The following is a 22,425-nucleotide window of genomic DNA, read 5'->3' as shown; positions in this document are numbered from 1 at the left end:
TTTGTGGTGTTCACTGTTTAATCATTGTGCAAAATATGAATGTCTTTTTTCTGCAGTATGTTTGTCAACATGCACAATAATCATGATAGTGTTTTTTGCTAGAAGTGTTTATTGAAATGACTAATTTTCATTAGAGGCACTAACAGGATTCAACGGAAACTAGACGTCTAATGACCCCATCAACCACAGGACACGACCACCATCACTTAGCAGCTTTTCCTTTGGGTAGAGCTTCCTTGGCAGGGGAAGCCATTGTCTTTGGGTGGGGGGTTGTTGCACTCGCGTCTTCGGATCCTTATCCCAGACAGGCAGGGGGTCCAGTCCCCCCAGCAGCTCCAGTGTCCGTGAGTAGGACCTGTTCGAGAACAAATACTGGAGTTTCACCCAAAGCTCATGACTTCCTTCAGTTCCTTTCAGCAGCCTTAAACATTTCAGCTTGTAATATACTGTCATACGCAAAAGTTTGCACACCCACATTTGGTAATTTTTGGGAGCAAACATATTTTTTCTGCAATAATATTAGTATTATTATTATTTGTCATATGTAATATTTATTCAGTTTATTTAATGTATTAGAAAAATCAAAACATCTTTAGAGGAGTTATTAACTTATTTTCCCTTAGAAAATATACATGGGGTGCACAAACATACTACATAATACAAAAATACATAAGTTGTATTCATGTTGCGTCTGATTCATACCAAAGGTCACTTTACAGAAGCATCATAGACTACATAAACTACAGTATCCCCCCATAGCAAAGACACAATCAAGCTATTCAAGAGCAAAGTGCTGTAACAAAGAGCTCCGCTGTATGTTTACCTCTCTCTGCAGTTAGGGTCTTTTACAGTAGAACACGAGGTTTAAAGCTGCAATGTGAAAGTTTCAGGGATTTGGAGACCTCTCTGGTGGAAACGTGTAATTGCATGCAATATACAGAAGAACATTTTGTAACATAGATTGTGTTTCGGACCCCTTCCTCGAGCGGATGAATGTGATAATTGCGAGTGAGTTGAAAGAGGATTCAAAGAGAACTCAGTCTAAACTTGGTGAAGGAATTATCTACTATCTAACTTTTGAAGGCTGTGTGTGTGGACATTAATATATAAAGACATATTACGATCCTATATTTCAAAAGCTGAAGCTGCAATGTAAGATTTTTATTTAGATTTTTTAGAGGAAAAAATTCTAAAATATGGAAAACCAAATTTTAGCTTAAGCTCAGAACTAAAGAACCAGACAATCGCTTAGACATGGTTTTTTGCAGAAGCAAGTTAGTTTTCTCAGGAGAACAAAAAATGAATTTTGAATTTTTACATTTTTGAAATGGAATTTTTTAATTGTTTGAAATCTCATCTTTTTGAAAGCTGTAATCACCTTTTCTTTCGGTCTTCTCGCAGGCGACACCACTGTATCCCTCCCCGCAAATGCAGCTGCAGGCCGTCCTGGAGAGCATGGGAACGCCGTTGTTCCTGCAGGGGGCGCAGCGGCAGGGGCTAAACTGCTGCATGTACTCCTCCCATGCCTGCTTCAGCAGAGGCAGCCTGCTCCCCACCTGATTCGCCACCGTGCTAAACCGCACCAGCTCGTAGATGGGCAGAACCTGAGGACACAGCAGAGCACACAATGCCACAGTTTAATGACCAGTAGTTTCATAGTTTTTTTATATAGTTTTGCAGTTTTGGTAACCATCATTAAAAATTTCTGTGACTTGTGCCACAGAAGCCTTTATGTGGGTCCCAAACTCCAGCAGCACTGCTGTGTCTGATCCACTCGTACCAGTGCGACACACACTAACACACCACCACCATGTCAGTGACACTGCAGTGCTGAGAATGATCCACCACTCACATAATACCTGCTCTGTGGGGGTCCTGTGGGGGACCTGACCACTGAAGAACAGGGTAACAAAGTATGCAGAGAAACAGATGGACTACAGTCTGTAACTGTGGAACTACAAACCTATATGGTCAGTGGAGCTGATGAAATGGACAATACAGGAAAACATTCAAGTCTTTAACAAAGATTTAAATGAAGATAGAGAGGTGGCATCCCGGATAGACTGGGGGGAGAGTATCCCATAATTTGGGAGCTACTACACTAAATGAATGACCACCCATAGAAGTCAATTTAAACCTTGGAACATGAAGAAGGCCTAAACTTTGCGATCTTAAAGTTGAGAACGGACGTATAGTGAAGAAGCTCAGCCAAATATTGGAGAGCCAGGCTGTTCAGAGCTTTATATGTAATAAGGAAACCTTGTGAGTGCCTTTGAGCCAATTAAATTGAGTGCCTTTAAGCTAATTGCTAGCATTCAGTTTTAAAAGCTTATACTCATCCATGACTTTATGTCATGAATACAGTTAGATGAAGCAGGTGGTTGTGTAGTCTAAACAGGGTGACACTAACATAGATCTGAGTATCTTCTGCATAACAAAGAAAATTTAAACCATGATGGCGTATTATATGGCCAAATGGCAGCATGTAAATGGTAAACAGCAGCGGACCTAAAACTGAGCCCTGTGGAACACCCTTAGTTCATTTATTTGCCTCTGTTATGTGTATGTTAACCCTTTGAAAGTGAATGTTTAAGTAGCCAGTATGGTGATTGTCTACTTTTTTAGTGGCCACTAAACCATCTATGAATTTTATTTCATAAAGTTGAGATGCTTGCAACTGTTGCGGCTGAGTTTCAAACGAGTTGTGGTTTACATTGTACAGTTCAAAAACAATGTAGTTTCATGTGGGTTTCAAGCAACTAAAGTTGTATAAAAGTTTCATCACATAAACCAGCCTAACAAGTTTGAATGGATTTCTTAATGATTAAAACAGAACTGTTTCGTGTGCAAAATTAATTTTTCCATGTAAGAATAGACAGTTTTACTTTTATGCACAAGAACTACATTTTAACAGGCAACAATTCAATTTTCACTAAGATTAAATCAAATTAAATATGTAATAATTAAAGTTTTCTCCTGAAAATTGCATTTCTGATACAATGAAACTGTGGATTAATGGTTAAAACAGCTTCACTTAAGAAAGCTACTCTGCTGTAGGTCTGCAACAGCAAAGTGAAACAAAGAATGCAAAGCTGAGTTCTAGCTACTGTCAGTCACAGAGGTGAATATACCTCAAAATCAATAACTGCTGGGCTGTATTTGAGAGACTTCCCCCACTTCTTGTAGGTGTTGGCATCACGGATGGCCAGCTGAGCAGCGCTGAGGCCAGTGGTGCCTCCTTTCACATATCCAATCACATCGTGGACCAAGCTGTTCTGGGTGTCTGAGCCTGTAAAACAAATCGATTCTACTTTAGATATCAAAGTCTTTTTCCCTCAAAAAATAAAAGAGGAATATTCCCTCAGACAGGCTGTACATACTTGCAGAAAATGAGCCTGTTTTTTTGCAATCTTCCTTCTTCGCTGTCTTCTTGACTTCAAGCCCCTCAGATAGAGGAACTGTCAGGCCCAGAGATGCTCCGAAACAGCTGCCTACTTGTGAGGCCTCCATGTCTGACAGAGGGGAACGAGTGCAGTCAAAAGTAGCTTTTTATATCACAATTATGTTCATTTTTTGTCTGTTCAGGTCACTAAAGATTCAGGGTAGGTGCAACAGCAATGAATCAACAGGTTTTCATAAAAGACTGGAGGGGTGGGCATTATGGCAAAAATATAGTATTGTGATACTTTACGTTTACATGCACCCAATAATTCGATCAAAATCGGATCTCTGCAGTTATCCGATTATTCAAATGGTCATGTAAACACCATATTCTGATCTAGAAATCCAATTAAGAAATCTGATAAAGAGGCTGGATTTTAGCTCAGTAATCAGATTTCTAAGTGCATGTAAACTCTTACTCTGATTTCTTTCGGATTGCTTCGTCTGTGCATGTGTGGAACAGACTGCGGTATCGGAAAATAAACACGCAACGTTGCTGCGAGACGCAGCAAAACGCTTTTGGAGCGACACTGAAACCAACTACATTCTCGACGAAATAAGGATTTAAATATTCTTCTTCTTCTAGATGATGAATGTTCATATTTCAGGTAAAGCGGTGCAATGTTTTAAAAAAGCCGCGTCTCGAAGTTTGAGTTTTACATTACATTTACATCACAACTTCTGTGAGTTTATTGGCTGGGTGAAAAGCAGAAATCTGATTACTGTCTGACTCATGTCGACCTGAAGTTTCACATTACCTGATTACTCAAATACATGTAAACGTGTTAATTGAATTACTGAAAAAGTCTGATTTTCTGCAGTTATTGGATGATTAAGTGCATGTAAACGCACTCACTGTCATGATACATGATATGTATCACCAAGGGTGGAATTGGGCTTGAGTGCACTGGAACCCTATTCTGGGACAGTGCGCTGCTCCGACGTCCTAACAATTTGTCCTACACACTGAGCGGTCCCACTGCACTTGCGCATATCATTAGTATAGTGCAGTCATTAGTGTTTCACACATTTTACTGGGTTTTTAATATTAATTCAGCCTTATTTTAAGCCCAGACTCCCAGTACAGACTCAGCTTGATATGATTCTTATCCCCTGATAAGGAGATTTAGGCTATCAAAGTATCCTATCTACAGTTTTATGTTGGGAGCTACCTAGAAATATGTGCTACATATAGGTAGGACATTTTGACGAGGTAGGGAATCCGTCAGAACACCAGGTCAGATCTCAAAAATCTTGCTAACTCTTGTTATAGGGAAACCGCGTATAGTGGTTTAATACATGAAGCAAAGTGCAGGTGTGAACAGTTAATTACGTCTTCTTTTCATGACTTCCTTGTTGACCACTAGCACATAGTCCAGCACCCCTCCCATGACGCCCTGCGTGACGTAGTGGGTGCCGTATTCGTTGATGAAGTGGGAGTAGGAGCCGAAGTCGTAGTGCTCTGGCAGTTCCATTAGCGACTGCAGCATGTCCTCGTCCAGCATCAGGTCCTGGCTCCTCATTTTAAAGTGTGCCGTTTCCACCCTCGTCTTGAGTCTGATAAATCCCACATCCTGCACAGAGACACAAGCTGCTGGATTAGGTTCTCCCAGTCTAGTCTTCTTAACCAGACCACATCTGTGTACTGTTTAACTGATACACAAGAGCCAATAGGGTGGCCAGGTTGGACTCAGAAAGTCAAAGACCACTCATTTATTTTTATTTCCAGTTAAATTGCCCACTAAATACAAGTTATTCATTTTTCAGCATCAGGTACAAACCAGAAAACATGAATTTAAAAGAAAATTACACACAAACCTCAAAAAGCTAAACAAAAGAGTGTCCACTCTTCACCTATATTAGAACTTCCACTCTTTTCAGGAGACTCACTTTCAGTTCCTCAAGTAAATCTGCAGACACACCTCCAAAGTTCAGTCTTAGAAGCTGGTTGATCATTTTCTGAAGTAATCAAACACATTCAGTGATGTTGAGGTCTGGACTCTGGGGTGGTCAGTCCATTGTTCAGCTTCTTTGTTTGATGTGTCCGTCTCCTTTTCTCAGTGAGGTTCTTCTTGATCAGCTACACATCCTTTCAGACCCATAGCACTGAGTCGTCTCCTCACAGTGGAAGGATGGACAGAAACACCTGTGGATGTTTTCAGATCTGAAGCAGCTTGATTTTCTCCTCTCTCTCAGAGATGAAAGCTTTAAGCGCTGTTTATCTGATGGGGGCAGTTTTGGTGTCTACCAGGTCTTCCAGGTGGTTGTTAGGAGCCCCGTTTTCTCTGGAGCTTTAAACATTTTTTGAACTTCAGTTTTGGAAACTCCTGTTTTTTTTTTCCATTTATTTTCCTTTGACATTTTTCTTTCCTGTGCACGTAGATTATTTTGTATCTAATCTCCTCTGAAACATCTTCTGAAAAATGAGGAACTTGTCATTAATGACTGGAAATTAAATGAATTTAGGGTGGTCTCTGACTTACTGTGCTCACAATCCAGACATGGCCACCTCAATTTTGAATCTCAAGTTTGAAAAAATATTACAGTCTTATCTTGTTTTATTGTTATGTTTTGAATTGAAACAAAACGATAAAATTGTTGGGATCCTTAGTGGAAAACTGGCCAATCAGGAATTGTTTTTCTCTGTGGTATCTAGGTAGACGTAGCTAAGTGAGCTCTCCTATTGACAGCATTCTGATGACATCCCATTCGCGATGCTGCCATTTTGGTAGTCAACTTCAATTTTATTCAGCAGCGCTGTGGCTGTTTGTAATCAGATAACAAAGCCATAATGGATCCTGCAAAGGCAGTAAAACATGTTTTTGGAACTCTGAAACGCAAAGAAGAAAGCATATATAAACAGGATCCATAAACGCTGCCACCTTTTCTGGGCCTGAGCTCATTTAAAATGGACTGAGGGGAAGTGGAAAAGTGTCCTGTGGTTCGACAAATCAAAATTTGACATTCTTTTTGGAAACCATGGACACTGTGTCCTCCGGGCTAAAGACCACTTGGCTTGTTGTCAGTGCACAGTTCATGATGGTATAGGGGAGCATTAGTGCATGGGTGACTTGCACATCTGTGAAGGCACCATTAATGCTGAACGATATATACATATTTTGGCAACATATGCTGCCATCCAGACGACGTCTTTTTCAGGGAAGGCCTTGATTATTTCAGCAAGACAATGTACAACTACATTCTGCATGTATTACAACAGCATTGCTCCATATTAAAAGAGTCCGGGTGCTAAATTGGCCTGCCTGCAGTCCAGTTCTGTCACCCACTGATAACATTTGGAGAGTTATGAAATGAAAAATATGACAAAGGAGACCCTGAACTGTTGAGCAGCTGAAATCCTATGTTAAGCAAAAGTGGGAAAACATTTCACTTTCAAAACTACAGCAGTGTCTCCTCAGTTCCCAAACGCTTACAGAGTGTTGTTAAAAGAAGTGGTGATGAAACACAGTGGTAAACAGGCCCCCGTCCCAACTTTTTGTAACGTGTTGTTGGCATCAAATTCAAAATGGGCATTTATTTTTCAAAAAACTAAAACTAAAAAAATAAAATCTCTCAGTTTCAACATTTGATTTGTTGTCTTTGTATTATTTCCAATGAAATACAGAGTTTAAATGATTTGCACATCATTGAATTTTGTTTTTGTTTACATTTTGCACAGAATCCCAACTTTTTCGGAAATGGGGTTGTACTAACAAAGTACTAGAATTCCATTGGGATGCAAGCAACAATTAGAATTATCATGGAGTTGGGTTTTTTCCACTGTATTTGTAGTCAGTACTGACATTATGGATGTTAGCCATTGAGAACTGAAAGAGAACAGAGAGCAGAGCAGACAACAGCATATAACTTCAATATCAACATTGTAAATATAAATGAAATATTTCTAGTTTGTGAGCGTAGTCTGAAAGCATGTGGTGTTTCGTCCTACAAGCAAATCTTGTAGTGTGGGGCCTTTGAAGTGTGTGGGGGTCTCTCACATTTCCAACATTTCATAGGGTTTTATATGTCCTGTTTAGCCTCTTATTCTCCAGGGTATATTTTGGTTTGTCCATCTGAATTTACATGACCAAATCGTAAGGCAAATTATTCAGTAACTGCATGAAATAAATAAATTTTTATTTTATTCATTTATTTTTTTAAAAGCTCTCCTCAAATTAACAGAGCGTGTTTTATGATCACACATATTGCTATATGCTTACAATTTACTGCTGAAAGCCAAAAATCTTTGTATTATTTTATAAAAATATTTTTTACAGAGCAGATCACTGAAGAGACACCATCTGTTTATAGCTTAAAAATGAGTCAACATTCAGTAAAGAAAAAAATTCAGTTCAGCTTCTTTTATTATAAGGGTTTAAAATTACATCACCCATCTATTTGACTGGACAGAAGACAGTTACAGCTCTCATATGACCCCCACTTTTAGAACGTAGCCTATAAAATATGAAAGTTATGAAGAATATGACGAAGTGCATTTTGGAACCACCGGTGGTCTCAAGGAGTTGAAAAGGTTAGCAGGCAAAAGCGTCAAATAAAAAGTAAACTGTACTTTACCTTACTGTCATACTGTGATATATTGACGAGGAACTTGCTCTCTGAGCTCATAGACAATCCCGCTTCTATGTATGAGTATCCGAATGAAAAGGAAGACTTGCTAGATTGCTCTGTTTGCACAGCCTTCATAAGGCTCAAAGCATCACTGTAGTACTCTGATGATCCGTCGCTGGTGGAATGTGCCTGAAATTCAGAGTAGAGCACAAGAGGGCATGTGTGATTGAGTAACATCATGGCTGTGATTCGATTCGGTCGCAGGCACAACCTGAAGGCAAGTACAGTACATCATCATTCGCAACATGGTTCTATAAAGAACCATGAACACTCAGTGAACCCTTTGCATAATGTAAGGATTCTTTGCATCATAAAAGGGTTCATCAGAATGTGTTGTAGATGGTTCTATATAGAACCTTTTTGAAAAGGGTTCTATATAGCATCCAAAAGGGTTCTTCTACTGTTATGATGTCAGGCTTATAATAGAAGAATGCTTTTGGGTGCTACATGGAACCCTTTTCAAAAAGGTTCTATGCCTCCATCGATCTGAAGAATGCTTTTATAATGCAAAGAATGCTTTAATCATGCAAAGGGTTATTTGACTGTTTATGGTTCTTTATAGAACCATTTTCTTTACTAAGGAACCATCTTTTTTTAAGAGTCTGAATCTGACCAAACGGGCTGTAGGTCAAATATTATCTTAGAAAAATAAATCTAGTTTTATCTTATATAGAAGCAAAAGTTTAAACAACAAGTTGCATGTTTTCTTGATTCTCTAAGTAAATAAGTTAACACATCTTCAAAGAGGACACACTTAAATCAGGCTTTTCCCTGCTAATTTTAGCACACAATTTCTGTATATTTGAAAGAAAAAATCCCGTAAAATACAAAACTTTTCATTACTTTTGCACAGTCTGCATTTTATGCTTTTTTCCACAAATAAACAGTAATTGTCTACTAAAATGCGCAGAGGTGTGTCCTTTAAGAGGACGTGTTCACTTATTTACACTTAAAAAATCAACAACAACAGGTAACAGGCCTCCATCAATAATTTAGGATGTTTTTCTCATGCTCTGATTGGCTGCTGCTCGTCGCTGTTCCTGCAGTGCTTGTTGTAGAAGTGCTCACACTACAAGATTCATTGCAGAGAATTTTCAACATGTTTGCAGCTCGCAGACTAAAAAAAAAAAACAGATGCTAAAACCTGGTCTGCGACTGGCAAACTGCAGCTTAAAGAGGAATTCCTGTGATTTTTCAAAATTTCTCGATAATCAAATTGTGATGTAAACAAACTTATTCTGAGTGGTTTGATGTGAAATGGCTAAGTGTAGAGAAACTTACAGAGTCTGATTTTCTTTACAGTGGTGCTGATAGGAACCAGGGGTCACCATGACTACAACGCAAATATAGACATTTTATTTACTATCCAAAACCAGCAGTGAACCTACACGAGTCTTCTGAATTTTATATGTAATGTTGATGATGGTGAAATAGTGATTAGCCTGAAAAAATAAGTTTTCTTTGGGGACTATTTTGCCTCACAACACCCTGCATGTACCTCTCCACCATGACTGGATTTTATTGTTTTAGGTCAAAATTTCATGTCCAAATTTCCATAAAATAATGTCTTATGCATCAGAAAAAAAACATCAATAACAATTTCACTTAATAGCTTTCTGTGAGGGAGCTTTTAGAGGTGGACGTCTGGTTCCTATCACCACCACTGTGAACAATTCTGAGTGGTTTCACACCAAACCACTCTGAATGACTTTTTCCACCTTAAATTGTGTAGACTGGACTTCACTAGCAGCTGGTGCTCAACAGAATGATAGCTATTGTGAAGAAGGTAGAACGCTTCTCAGCCAATCAGATTGTGTCACTGAAATTATTGTATAAAAGCTACGTACATCATAATGTATGTATGACACTACTAAACTACTGTCCTCATTAGGACAAGAAATCAAAAAAGGATTCTAGACCAGCTGATTTATTTAAACATGTCTCTCTTTTGGCAGCAAGTTTTCCAGCGTGATATGTTCGTGCGTGATATGTTGGTCAAGAAACTCCCAATCGTGTTTTAGGAGAAGCCTATAGCAGGGATTTCCTTCCTACCTAGAATAACTGCACTGCGCGTTTGAATGTTTTCAAGCTCCAACACCTGATTCAACTCATCGATTCACTCTGAAGCCCCTAATTAAAGGGGAATTCCACTGATTTCGTCAAAATTTCTCCCTCACAGAAAGTTATTACATGAAATGGTTATAAATAAGCTGCCTAATGTCTGAGACATTCCGATTTACCGATTTTAAAAATATACATTTTGGCCCAAACTCTAATCTCAGTGCTTTCAGGGCATGTGTTGGACTTTTTTCAACACAAGTTTTTTCGGTAACTGTTCAGCTGTTCGTGTAAATCGCAAAATCCAACCTTATATTACTGTAATCACCATCTTGTTGCCTGGGCTTAAGTACAGCCTCTTGACTGCAGGGTTAGTTCTTACACAGTGTTACAACTAAAGCACCTTCAGGAAACAAAGACAAAGTAAATTTTGTCTTTTGTTGCACGTTTACACAGATTTTGAGATGAAAAAGAGAAAACATCTGAAAGCAGCGATGTTCATCTGCTTAGTTTGTTTCAGATTTTTTTTGCTGACCCTCTTTCTATTACAGCGAACCCACCCATGGGGTAAATCGTGACATTGTGCTTCCCTTTATTTTTGGTGGAATTGTACATGAAAGGTAGCTGCTAGAAACAAAGCTCAAGTGTTTGTTTGTAGCAGAGATGTGTACACTGATCAGTCATAACATTCTGACCACCTCCTTGTTTCTACACTCATTGTCCATTTTATCAGCTCCACTTACTATATAGGTGCACTTTGTAGTTCTACAGTTACAGACTGTAGTCCATCTGTTTCTCTGTATACTTTGTTAGCCCACTTTTGCCCTGTTCTTCAGTGGTCAGGACCCCCATGGACCCTCACAGAGCAGGTACTATTTGGGTGGTGGATCATTCTCAGCACTGCAGTAACACTGACGTGGTGGTGGTGTGTTAGTGTGTGTTGTGCTGGTCTGAGTGGATCAGACACAGCAGTGCTGCTGGAGTTTTTAAACACTGTGTCCACTCACTGTCCACTCTATTAGACACTCCTACCTTGTCAGTCCACCTTGTAGATGTAAAGTCAGAGACGATAGCTCATCTGCTGCTGCACAGTTTGTGTTGGTCATCCTCTAGCCCTTCATCAGTGGTCACAGGACGCTGCCCACAGGACGCTGTTGGCTGGATATTTTTGGTTGGTGGACTATTCTCAGTCCAGCAGTGACACTAAGGTGTTTAAAAACTCTAGCAGCACTGCTGTGTCTGATCCACTCAGACCAGCACAACACACACTAACACACCACCACCACGTCAGTGTTACTGCAGTGCTGAGAATGATCCACCACCCAAATAGTACCTGCTCTGTGAGGGTCCATGGGGGTCCTGACCACTGAAGAACAGGGCAAAAGTGGGCTAACAAAGTATCAGAGAAACAGATGGACTACAGTCTGTAACTGTAGAACTACAAAGTGCACCTATATAGTAAGTGGAGCTGATAAAATGGACAATGAGTGTAGAAACAAGGAGGTGGTCATAATGTTACGCCTGATTAATGTATGTTGTTTGTATAAAAATATGATTATTCCAACTTAAATATTTTCACAATTATTTTGCAGAAGCACGGTGTGTCAGATTGGGCCCTCTCCCATATATGTGATTTTTCACTGAACTATGGCTTTATTAGTGATCCCAGCGTACCAGCAGACGGTATGAGAGGAAGTTGTGAGGCTTCCTGAAGTATTTCTCAGCGTCGTTATAGTGAAGGTTCTCACAGAAGGAGTCGTAGGTGAGCTGCCTCCACTCTCCGTTGTAGATGTACTCGCACACGCCGCCGAAGTATCTGGGGTCCAAAACAGGACTGACAAAATCGCCAGCCAGAGTGTTGTATCTGGAAAAGTGCACGCTTGCTGATTAGTGAGGCATATACAGCTGTACAGTGTCGTGAAAAAGTATTTGCCCCCTCCTGATTTCCTGTTTTTTCATACTTCTTACAGTGAATGGTTTCAGATCTGTTTGCAAAATGTAATATAAGACAAGGTGAACATGAGGAATTATGTTTCAGTAGCATCCTTTTTTACGCCTCCTGGAATTTCTTTTGATTGAGGTTGTGCTCCTTGTTCAGACCCTTTAGCCTGCTTTACATTGTTGGGAAGATTCGGTTTAAAGTATGTATAGGATTAACAGGGCTGGCGGTAATCAAGCCTGAGTGCGTCTAGTTTAATCGATCCCAACTATCAACTAAAATTAGTGTATTGGTTGATTGATTGACATATTAGATTTAGTTTGAAGATCTTAAACAATGAGTGTGTTACATGCACTTGATACTCTGATCGTAATTGGATTTCTGCAGTTATCTGATTATTCAAATAGTCACGTAAACAGCATACTCAGATTTCTTACATCGGAGTAAGGTCTAGAAATCTGATTAAGAAATCTGATAGAGCTGTATTTTAGCTTGGTAATCAGATTTCCCAGTGCATGTGAACTCTTACTCTGATTTCTTTCAGATTTCTCATTCTGCATGTGTTGAAACAGATGGAGGTACCAGAAATAAGTGAGCAGTGTTGCCGCGAGACGCAGCAAAACACTTTTGGAGCAACACTGAAACCAACTACATGCTTGACAAAATGAAGGATTTAAATATTCTTCATCTTCTAGATGAGGTATGTTCATATTTACAGGTAAAGTGGCTCAGTGTCTAAAAACAAAAGCCTCAGCATGAAGTTTGAGTTTTACATTATGTTACGTCTTCGTCTGTGAGTTTATTGGCTGGTTGTGAAGCAGAAATCCAATTACCATCTGACTCATGTAGATGAAGTGCATATAAACGCATTGATCAGATTACCGACAAAATCTGACTTTCAGATTATTAAGTGCATGTAAACCTGCTCAATGTGTGATGAAAATGCAAAAATAGAGGACATGAGGAGGGGGCAAATAGTTTTTCACAGCACTTACACACTTAAAAAAAATAAAAAAGGTGCAACAGTGATTTTCTTTGATCTATGCCACAGAAGAAACCTCTTTTGGTTCCCTAAAGAACAGTCCTTCAGGGCCTTTATTTCACTGAAATAAAGAATAAATGTAATTTTCAGTTCAGTTTATCTAATAGAATCATCATGTTTGTTGTATCTAAAATCTACTATTTCACTGTTGAGTTCTGTTAGGGTTTAAATCTTAAAATGCCCATCTGGAAATGATCCAATCAGGATTTTTTCTCTGTGGTATCTAGGTAGATACAGCCAAGTGAGCTCTCTCATTGGTTAGGTCTTCAGGAGCTGAACTGAAGGCCTAAAGTGTCAGATTCACAACTAGCATATTTAGTCACAGTGGACTCAAGCAATCAGCAGCAGGGATCAGCAGGGAACAGTTTTGTGAGGAAAAAAAAGTCACACTTAGGTCTTATGGAAGTTCTAGATATGTTACTGACTGAAAGTATGTGTACGACTGGCCTGACCAATGTGTTTCAGTTAGAAATGGAAATGAAATGGAAACAGTGGCAGCTCTATGCTCTTTACCAGTCTCTCTACCAAAAGAGTCACCGTAAAACTGTTGTGAATATGATTCTTCTAGGGCATCATGCAAACGCTTCAACAAAACAATATCTAACATATGCTTGTGATGATTCGCAGGTTTTATGAGAATCGAACAGAAAATTCTGTATGTGTATTTTATTTTTTGGCCCCACTTTAATTAAATAGTTCTCTATAGATTATCTAAAGATGCTCAAACAAACCATTAAAAATGTATAACGTATCTGGTGAAACTCTGGTTCTCAACACCGTTAGGTATAGGATTATGACCAGAGTTAGGGTTATGGATTGAGGTTAATGTTAAAGTTAGAATGAGTGTTAGGTTTAGGTTAAAGGAAATCATGATGGTAAAATTAGATATTTAGATAAACATTCAGTTGAATGTGATTTAGTAAAATTAGGTTTACGGGCTGATTTCCCAGTGGATTTCAAGCCTAATCATGGACTATATTTTCCTTCCGGTGGACAATCTCCATTCAAAACCCTGTGTAGATCAGGACTGGGCTTAATCCCTGGCCGGGAAACCAGCACTGTAATTAAGTAAATATCTTCTAAGTGTCTACAGTGGACCATTAAAACAAAGTTTACCCCTTCGTGGCCTTCTCAGTTCCTGGGATGCTGAGCATGCCGACACACTTCGTTTCCCGGCTTTTGACTTCCTCACACTCGTCTTCATCGCTGCCAACCCCGCAATCAAACTCACCGTTACAACGAAGGTGCTGACCAATGCAGCGTCCTGTGAACAAACCCACATAGAGATTTACATGAACATACACTATATGGGCAAAAGTATGTGGCCACCTTCCCATCACACCTATATGAGCTTGCTGGGCATCCCATTCCAAAACTATGGAAATTAATATGCTGGCCCTCCCCTCAGATGGTTATAACAGCCTCCACTCTTCCGGGAAGCCTTCCACAGGATTTTGGAGTGTGTTTGTGGGAATTTGTGTTCATTCTGTTAAAAGATCATTTGTGAGGTCAGACACTGATGTTGGATGAGAGGGCCTGGCACACATTTGATGTTCCAACTGATCCCAAAGGTGTTCAGTGGGGTTGAGGTCAGGACTCTGTGCAGGCCACTGGAGTTCCTCCACACCAAACTCATCAAACCAAGTCTTTATAGAGCTCACTTTGTGCTAAGGGGCTCAGTCATGCAGGAACAGGAAAGGCTCTTCCCCAAACTGCTGACACAAAGCTGGAAGCATTTAATTGTCTAAAATGTCTTTGTTTGCTGTAGCATTAATATCACCCTTCACTGGAACTAAGGGGCCCAAAGCTTGAAAAACAGCCCAGCTCATCATCCCTCCTCCACCAAACTTTACTGTTGGCACTATGTATTCTGGTAGGTAACGTTCTCCTGGAATCCACCAAAACCAGACTCGTCCATCAGACTGCCAGATAGTGAAGTGTGATTCATCACTCCAGAGAATATGTTTCCACTGCTCCAGAGTCCAGTGGCGGCGGGCCTTATACCACTCCAGTCGACACTTGGCACTGCACATAGAGATCTTAGGCTTGTGTGCAGCTCCTTGGCCATGGAAACTCATTTAACGAAGCTCCCAACACACAGTTCTTGTGCTGACGTTGCTTCCATTTCACAATAATACCACTTACAGTTGACCAGGACAAATTTAGCAGGGCAGAAATTTCACTTACTGACTTGTGGCAGAGGTGGGATTCTGTGACAGTGCGTTGTTTAAAGTCACTGATCCATTCTACTGTCAGTATTTGTCTATGGAGATTGCACAGCTATGTGCTTGTCCACATATTTTAGGCCGTATAGTGAAAGAATCCTCTGTACTCTGAACTTTGTACTTTGAAATCAAGGAAATTAATAGGGTGTTTGTCCCCCTCTGCTGCAGTAACAGCTTCTACTGTTCTGGGAAGGCTTTACACTAGATTTGGGAACATTGCTGTGAGGATTTGATTGCATTCAGCCATGAGAGCATTAGTGAGGTCAGGTACTGATGTTGGATAACTAGTTCCAGATCACAAATGTCACTCCAACTCATCCCTAAGACGCTCAATGAAGCTTCACCACTCCATGATTCCACTGCTCCACAGTTTACAACCCTCACCTTTTTGTTACAACCCTCTAGCATTGTGACTGTGGGCTTTTATGTAGCTACTCCAGAGTATCCTGTTTTGGTAAAAATGATTTTCTGTTAAGACTACATTGCTATACATGTGATTTTTAAACCGTGTTCCAGATATCCCAGTCATACCTGAGTGAATTTTCATGATCGAAATTATATTCATTTTAACGGAATTAGCTGCAACAAGTGGTTTCGCGCCACAGACATCCGAGGCAAATAAATTTTAAATGCAGAATTTTGCATCGAGTTCTATTTTGGTGAACTACCACACACATGCGTTTACATCTTCAAAAACCTGCTTTGGCTGCATTGATCTCTGAAGGTGTGAGTCTTGATATAGCAAATACTAAGTTTAGCAGTGTTTATGTATGAAAATTCTAACATTTTTTCACTACAGGCCGCAAATAAACACATGAAAGATAGACTGCATGATAGTCAGTCAGTTAGGAGACTGCTATTATCCTCTGTTAAATATAGGTTTTTGGTTTTTTGTGGTTGACGATCTAGTCAACTTGTTATCTGTGATGCTAGCTTGTTGGCTAACTGCAGCTGCACACAAGTCACCCCACTGCCTCCAACCATCCTAGTTACAACAGCTTTTTTGCTACATCATTTGCTGTAGGCCCTGCGCTGGGATGTGTATATGTGTGACAGACAGGAGACACTGGCCTGTTTCAGGGCATGTGAACATTTCTCCACAGTCGTCTGGAAGCTCACACTCGCCCCCCTGTGGACACGGTTTCTTGTCCCACTGACTGTGCACGCAATCGGCGCCGCCAAACTGAGAGGGACGCTCCAGGTACTGGAAACGCAGCTGCAACAACACAGCAATATCAGTGAGGACCGAGATATTATAGAAGCCACACATCTCATTACCTGCATTAGCCTTTACACTGCACTGTCTAAGGTAACTAATGCTACAAAGACTTATGACTATGCATGCCATATAGTGACCATACATGCCAGATATATTTATACATACATCGATTGGCATTAAACGTTCAGCAAAAAAATCTAACTCACATATTTTTAAATCAAATAGAGTTGTGACTGCGCGGTGTCAGAAAAACTAAGCAGAAAGTCTAAATGTGATCGCTTGAACACCAAGCAGTTTGAGGAAATTGAGTGAAGATGACATGCAGTTTGGATGATGCTAACTAGGGGCTACAATCTTCTATTACTGGCGAGCTACTTTAGCCTCATCATTCCAGTGTAATACATTTCACACACCAAGAGCTCCTGTGGAAAAGACCAGCCTTCATTTATTTCATTTTCCAGTCAAAAAAGCCATTAGATACAAGCTATTCATTTTTTTGGGAGATGTTTCTGATGAGATTGCATAAGGAAGTAGAATAAGCGAAATAGAGTAGACCTAGTAGACCACCAAAACTGTCCCCATCAGATAAACAGCACATAAAGCTTTCATCTTTGAGAGAGAGGAGGGTAGACAACTCAGCGCTATGGGTCTGAAAGGACGTGTGGCTGCAGTGCTGGCTCGACCTAATAAGTGACATAGGTGTTGTTTTCTAGACATTTACAAGGACAAAACAGAAATGAAAACATATTTGGATTAATCTGTTTAATCTAGTTAACTTCACCATCAGCTGAACATACATAACAACGACAGTGTCTGCTCAAAGGTGAGATGTTTCATTTGCTGGTTAGCTAATAATATGAGTTCCTCTTTTACTGGGAGGGGTTTTGGTTGTATTTAGAGGTGTTTTGGTTGTACTGAGAGGGGTTTTGGTTGTATTTAGAGGTGTTTTGATTGTACTGAGAGAGGTTTTGGTTGTATTTAGAGGTGTTTTGGTTGTACTGAGAGGTGTTTTAGTCGTATTTAGAGGTGTTTTGGTTGCACTGAGAGGTGTTTTGGTTGTATTTAGAGGTGTTTTGGTTGCACTGAGAGGTGTTTTGGTTGTATTTAGAGGTGTTTTGGTTGCACTGATAGAGGTTTTGGTTGTACTGAGAGGGGTTTTGGTTGTATTTAGAGGTGTTTTGTTGTCTGAGAGGTTTTGTTGTATAGAGGTGTTTTGGTTGTACTGAGAGGTGTTTTGGTTGTATTTAGAGGTGTTTTGGTTGCACTGATAGAGGTTTTGGTTGTACTGAGAGGGGTTTTGGTTGTATTTAGAGGTGTTTTGGTTGTATTTAGAGGTGTTTTGGTTGCACTGAGAGGTGTTTTGGTTGTATTTAGAGGTGTTTTGGTTGCACTGATAGAGGTTTTGGTTGTACTGAGAGGGGTTTTGGTTGTATTTAGAGGTGTTTTGGTTGTATTTAGAGGTGTTTTGGTTGCACTGAGAGGTGTTTTGGTTGTATTTAGAGGTGTTTTGGTTGCACTGATAGAGTGTTTTGGTTGTACTGAGAGGGTGTTTTGGTTGTATTTAGAGGTGTTTTGGTTGTACTGAGAGGTGTTTTGGTTGTATTTAGAGGTGTTTTGATTGTACTGAGAGAGGTTTTGGTTGTATTTAGAGGTGTTTTGATTGTACTGAGAGAGGTTTTGGTTGTATTTAGAGGTGTTCTGAATATACTGAGAGAGGTTTTGGTTGTATTTAGAGGTGTTTTGATTGTACTGAGAGAGGTTTTGGTTGTATTTAGAGGTGTTTTGATTGTACTGAGAGGGGTTTTGGTTGTATTTAGAGGTGTTTTGGTTGTATTCAGAGGTGTTTTTGTTGTACTGAGAGGGATTTTAGTTGTATTTAGAGGTGTTTCAGTTGTCGAATGTGTCTTATAATTTAGACAGCGTGTGGTAGCCATTGTTATTAGTTTTACATCACAGTTTTACACTAATTTTACATCAGCTATCAAGATTGTGGGGGGGGGCAAAGGTTTAAATCCAGCCCTGTGTAGCTGTCAAGAAGCTGTTTCTGAGAAAAGGAAATTTAGGAAAACAAAGAAGCTGCTGGTGTTCTCTGTACAATGGACTGACCACCCCAGATTTGCAGAGACTGAAAGTGAGTCTCCTGAAAAGAATGGAAGCTGTAGTAAAGGTAAAGAGTGGACACACTAAATATTGAAACATCTGATAATACATTTAGTTGTTGAGTCTTTTGTGAAATGTTCAGTCAAATATTTTGTGTAATTTTGTATTTGCTTGTACTTAATGGCTGTTTCACTGAAATTAAGTAAATGAGGGTGGTTTTTGACTTTTGCAGAGTACTACATGTCTTGGCTGATTGAGATGGGGGGGTTGATTTTTGGCCCACCATTCCTTTAGATCCCCAACCAAGGGTCACTGGAACTGCAGAGTGGAGTATTACTGCTCCCATAGTAAATACCCTACGTTTATGTACCACACTCTGAAGTATCTGACTGCTCTAACCTCAGAACCACATGACTAAACATTTGGAAATAAACCTCTGTGCAATATGTCAAAAATGACTGTATCGATCCTCAGTACATTCTAATGTGTGTGGAACTGTTACCGCCTTCTCTGTGCAAGAGTTGCATGGTGTCCAGGATGACCAGCTCTTCAGTTTACAGTCTATAGGAGCAGGAGAGTCGGCCTGACGGGCCTTTCTGAAGAAGCTCTGAGTCCTGTAGACAAAAACATCAGGGCTGTGAAACATGTTATTGCAAAATTGACCCAAGATAAACGTACACTACAATTTAAAATATTGGAATCAGAGTTTTCAGTGACATAAAAGCAAATATTTAGTGGCAAATACTTGTTATCGCTGTGGAAGAAAAACTTATCTCCAAACTGGTCATTTTACAGGTGGAGGAACTTGTAATGAAAGTCAATGTAAGAAGGTTTTTGCCAAAAAAGTTCAGACTTTTTCTATCGGTCTGTTCATCATGAAGGTTTAACACAGTGTGAAGGGTGACAGGAGCTTTCAAATTGTTGAAAAAAAACGTAAAAAATGGGGGAAAAGAGAGAAAAATAAGTTTTTTTTTACGGCAATGATCTACACCATGATTCCAATGTGATCAACTTCACAGGTCTCAAATAATTAATAGAAAGCTGTAAGAAAGAATAAATATTAGATGTTTCTAGTATGATGAACGGCCCTGTGAATGAAGTTATAATCAAACTGACCTCCAAAATGGCTCATAATTCAAAAGTGGAGAGTGAATATTGAGGCTGATAAATTCACAAAAAACTGTCAATTTATCATTACAATACACATCATTTACTCCTGCAGTAACCAAAACATTTCAAATGAGCTGTCCGGCCTAAAACTACACTCTTAAAAAGATAGCTCTTCAACGGTTCTTCAGTAAAGTAAATGGTTCTATATAGAACCGTGAACATTCAAAAAACCCTCTGCATGATTAAAGGGTTCTTTGCATTGTGAAATGGTTCTTCAGATTGATGGAGAATGTGCTGTAGATGGTTCGAAAAGGGTTCTATATAGCACCAGAAAGGGTTCCACTACTGTTACAAGCCAAATAACCTTTGTTGGTACCATATAGAACCCTTTTTTTGCTAGGAGTGTGGCATTTAAAAGTGTTAGTTGGTGTGGTATGTGCAGCATTGCACCCCTCAGCCTCATCAGTTTGACAGAGCTCATGATTTTGTAATGTTTTCTGTGTTTTAAATGGGAAGTTTAACCTAATAACACTAAGCTTAGAACCAATTAGAACCAATTGAACACCCGTTTACTGGGTTTACAACACAGCTAACTGGCAATGTTCATGCCTGAAGCCAGAAAAAGTGGACATTCTGTTCTTCTTGGCCCAAGTCTGGACCTTAAGATACAGAAATAATTGCAATTTAAATCACAGTCACAATATTTAATTACAATCAGATATTTTCCCCAAGTCATTCAGCTCTAAACCAGTTTAATGAAACAGTCCTAAACAGACAGAACCCATTAGTTTACTAAGCCGAGTAGTGGTTACTAAAGCTGCCCAGTGTTCTAACCCAAAGAGAGGTGCCTGGATAAACAGAGAAATAAAACAACCCCTTCACCTGTTTTGTGATGAGCTCCAGGAGGTACCAGGCTGGACTGAATAACTGAGACAAAAAAGAGACAAAATAACACAAGAAACCAGAGAAGGCTTAAACACAGTCATAGCTGAAACGGCTGATTTTCAGCTGACCCCAAAAGCCAGATGTGCTCCAGAAGCTTTTGTCAATACCAGTGAAAGTAAATGATTGACAGGAGGTACACACTTGTGTCATTTTAGGATTTTAGGTGCAGCGGGACAGACCATTTTCTGGTAACGCTCCACCTCCTGGTAAATCCCGGAAAAACATAAAACTGTTTTAGCCAGCAAAGTTAAAGCCACAAGCTCTCACTATACACTGATCAGGCATAACATAATGACCACCTCCTTGTTTTTACACTCATTGTCCATTTTATCAGCTCCACTTACTATATAGGTGCACTTTGTAGTTCTACAGTTACAGACTGTAGTCCATCTATTTCTCTGATACTTTGTTAGCCCCCTTTTACCCTGTTCTTCAGTGGTCAGGACCCCCATGGACCCTCACAGAGCAGGTACTATTTGGGTGGTGGATCATTCTCAGCACTGCAGTAACACTGACGTGGTGGTGGTGTGTTAGTGTGTGTTGTGCTGGTCTGAGTGGATCAGACACAGCAGCGCTGCTGGAGTTTTTAAACACCTCAGTGTCACTGCTGGACTGGGAACTGTCCACCAACCAAAAATATCCAGCCAACAGTGTCCTGTGGGCAGCGTCCTGTGACCACTGATGAAGGACTAGAGGATGACCAACTCAAACTGTGCAGCAGCAGATGAGCTATCGTCTCTGACTTTACATCTACAAGGTGGACTGACTAGGTAGGAGTGTCTAATAGAGTGGACAGTGAGTGGACACAGTGTTTAAAAACTCCAGCAGCACTGCTGTGTCTGATCCACTCGTACCAGCACAACAAACACTAACACACCACCACCACGTCAGTGTCACAGCAGTGCTAAGAATGATCCACCACCAAAATAGTACCTGCTCTGTGAGGGTCCATGGGGGTCCTGACCACTGAAGAACAGGGTAAAGGGGGCTAACAAAGTATGCAGAGAAACAGATGGACAGATGGGTGTCAGTGTAGAAGAAGACACAGAAAACATTGCATGTACGGGCAAATGCTCTTTTAATTGAACCAGCACTTCAACAGGCAGCAACAATTGTCCAACCCAGTGCTACTAAATCAAAGGAAAAATAGTGGAGACAGTCATCAATAGCCATACAACATCCTCTGAGGGTGAACACTACAAACACACCAACTAACCCACAACAGAGCACAATAACACACAGCCAACATCTAAACACATCTTAAACTAACAACAACATTGTGCGCAACGTAGCAACAGCCGAAAGACCTCCTGAGCTCCTTACGGCAAACTGGCATGTGCCAGACCCCACAGTATCATCAATCTGATGGTGAAAATGAAAAAAAAATCATAGCAAATAAATGTGTAGGTAGGACTACCTCTCGCATTCAGGCACGAAAGGCCACATGATGTTTATAATGATCTATAACGGCAGATCATTTGGGGTTATTTCCCTAAATTCCACTAAAATTCCTTTTATGTGGTGGTTTATTTAATACTAAGGCAAATTCTTTCAAACATAATTATATTGTGGATGTTTCTGCTAGTTTTAAGTGTGTCAACCACAAAAAGCCCCTCTTTTTAAAAGTATCGGTATCGGGATATTCGCCTCGGTATTACTCGGTATCGGATCGTGCCGATTGTGAGCTGTATCGATCCAAACCAAACCAAAAGAAAAA

General features: G+C 40.0%; 1 protein-coding gene across 1 annotated transcript; it reads right to left on the bottom strand.

Moving 5' to 3' along the window:
* On the bottom strand, positions 1–20,829 carry c8a (complement component 8, alpha polypeptide). Its single transcript, XM_036596831.1, has 11 exons — positions 20,646–20,829; positions 19,156–19,267; positions 16,406–16,550; positions 14,226–14,373; positions 11,803–11,992; positions 8,017–8,199; positions 4,775–5,015; positions 3,381–3,512; positions 3,132–3,289; positions 1,379–1,604; positions 1–355 (listed from the first exon to the last, which is right to left on the bottom strand). The coding sequence occupies exons 1-11, from the start codon at positions 20,747–20,749 to the stop codon at positions 207–209; spliced, it is 1,788 nt and encodes a 595-aa protein (XP_036452724.1). The 5' UTR covers positions 20,750–20,829; the 3' UTR covers positions 1–206.
* Between the last annotated feature and the right edge of the window lie 1,596 nt (positions 20,830–22,425).

This window comes from Colossoma macropomum, unplaced genomic scaffold, assembly GCF_904425465.1.
Source record: "Colossoma macropomum unplaced genomic scaffold, Colossoma_macropomum, whole genome shotgun sequence".
Lineage (NCBI taxonomy): Eukaryota > Metazoa > Chordata > Actinopteri > Characiformes > Serrasalmidae > Colossoma > Colossoma macropomum.
Note: the sequence above shows the minus strand (reverse complement) of the source record. Positions and strands in the feature narration are given on the sequence as shown.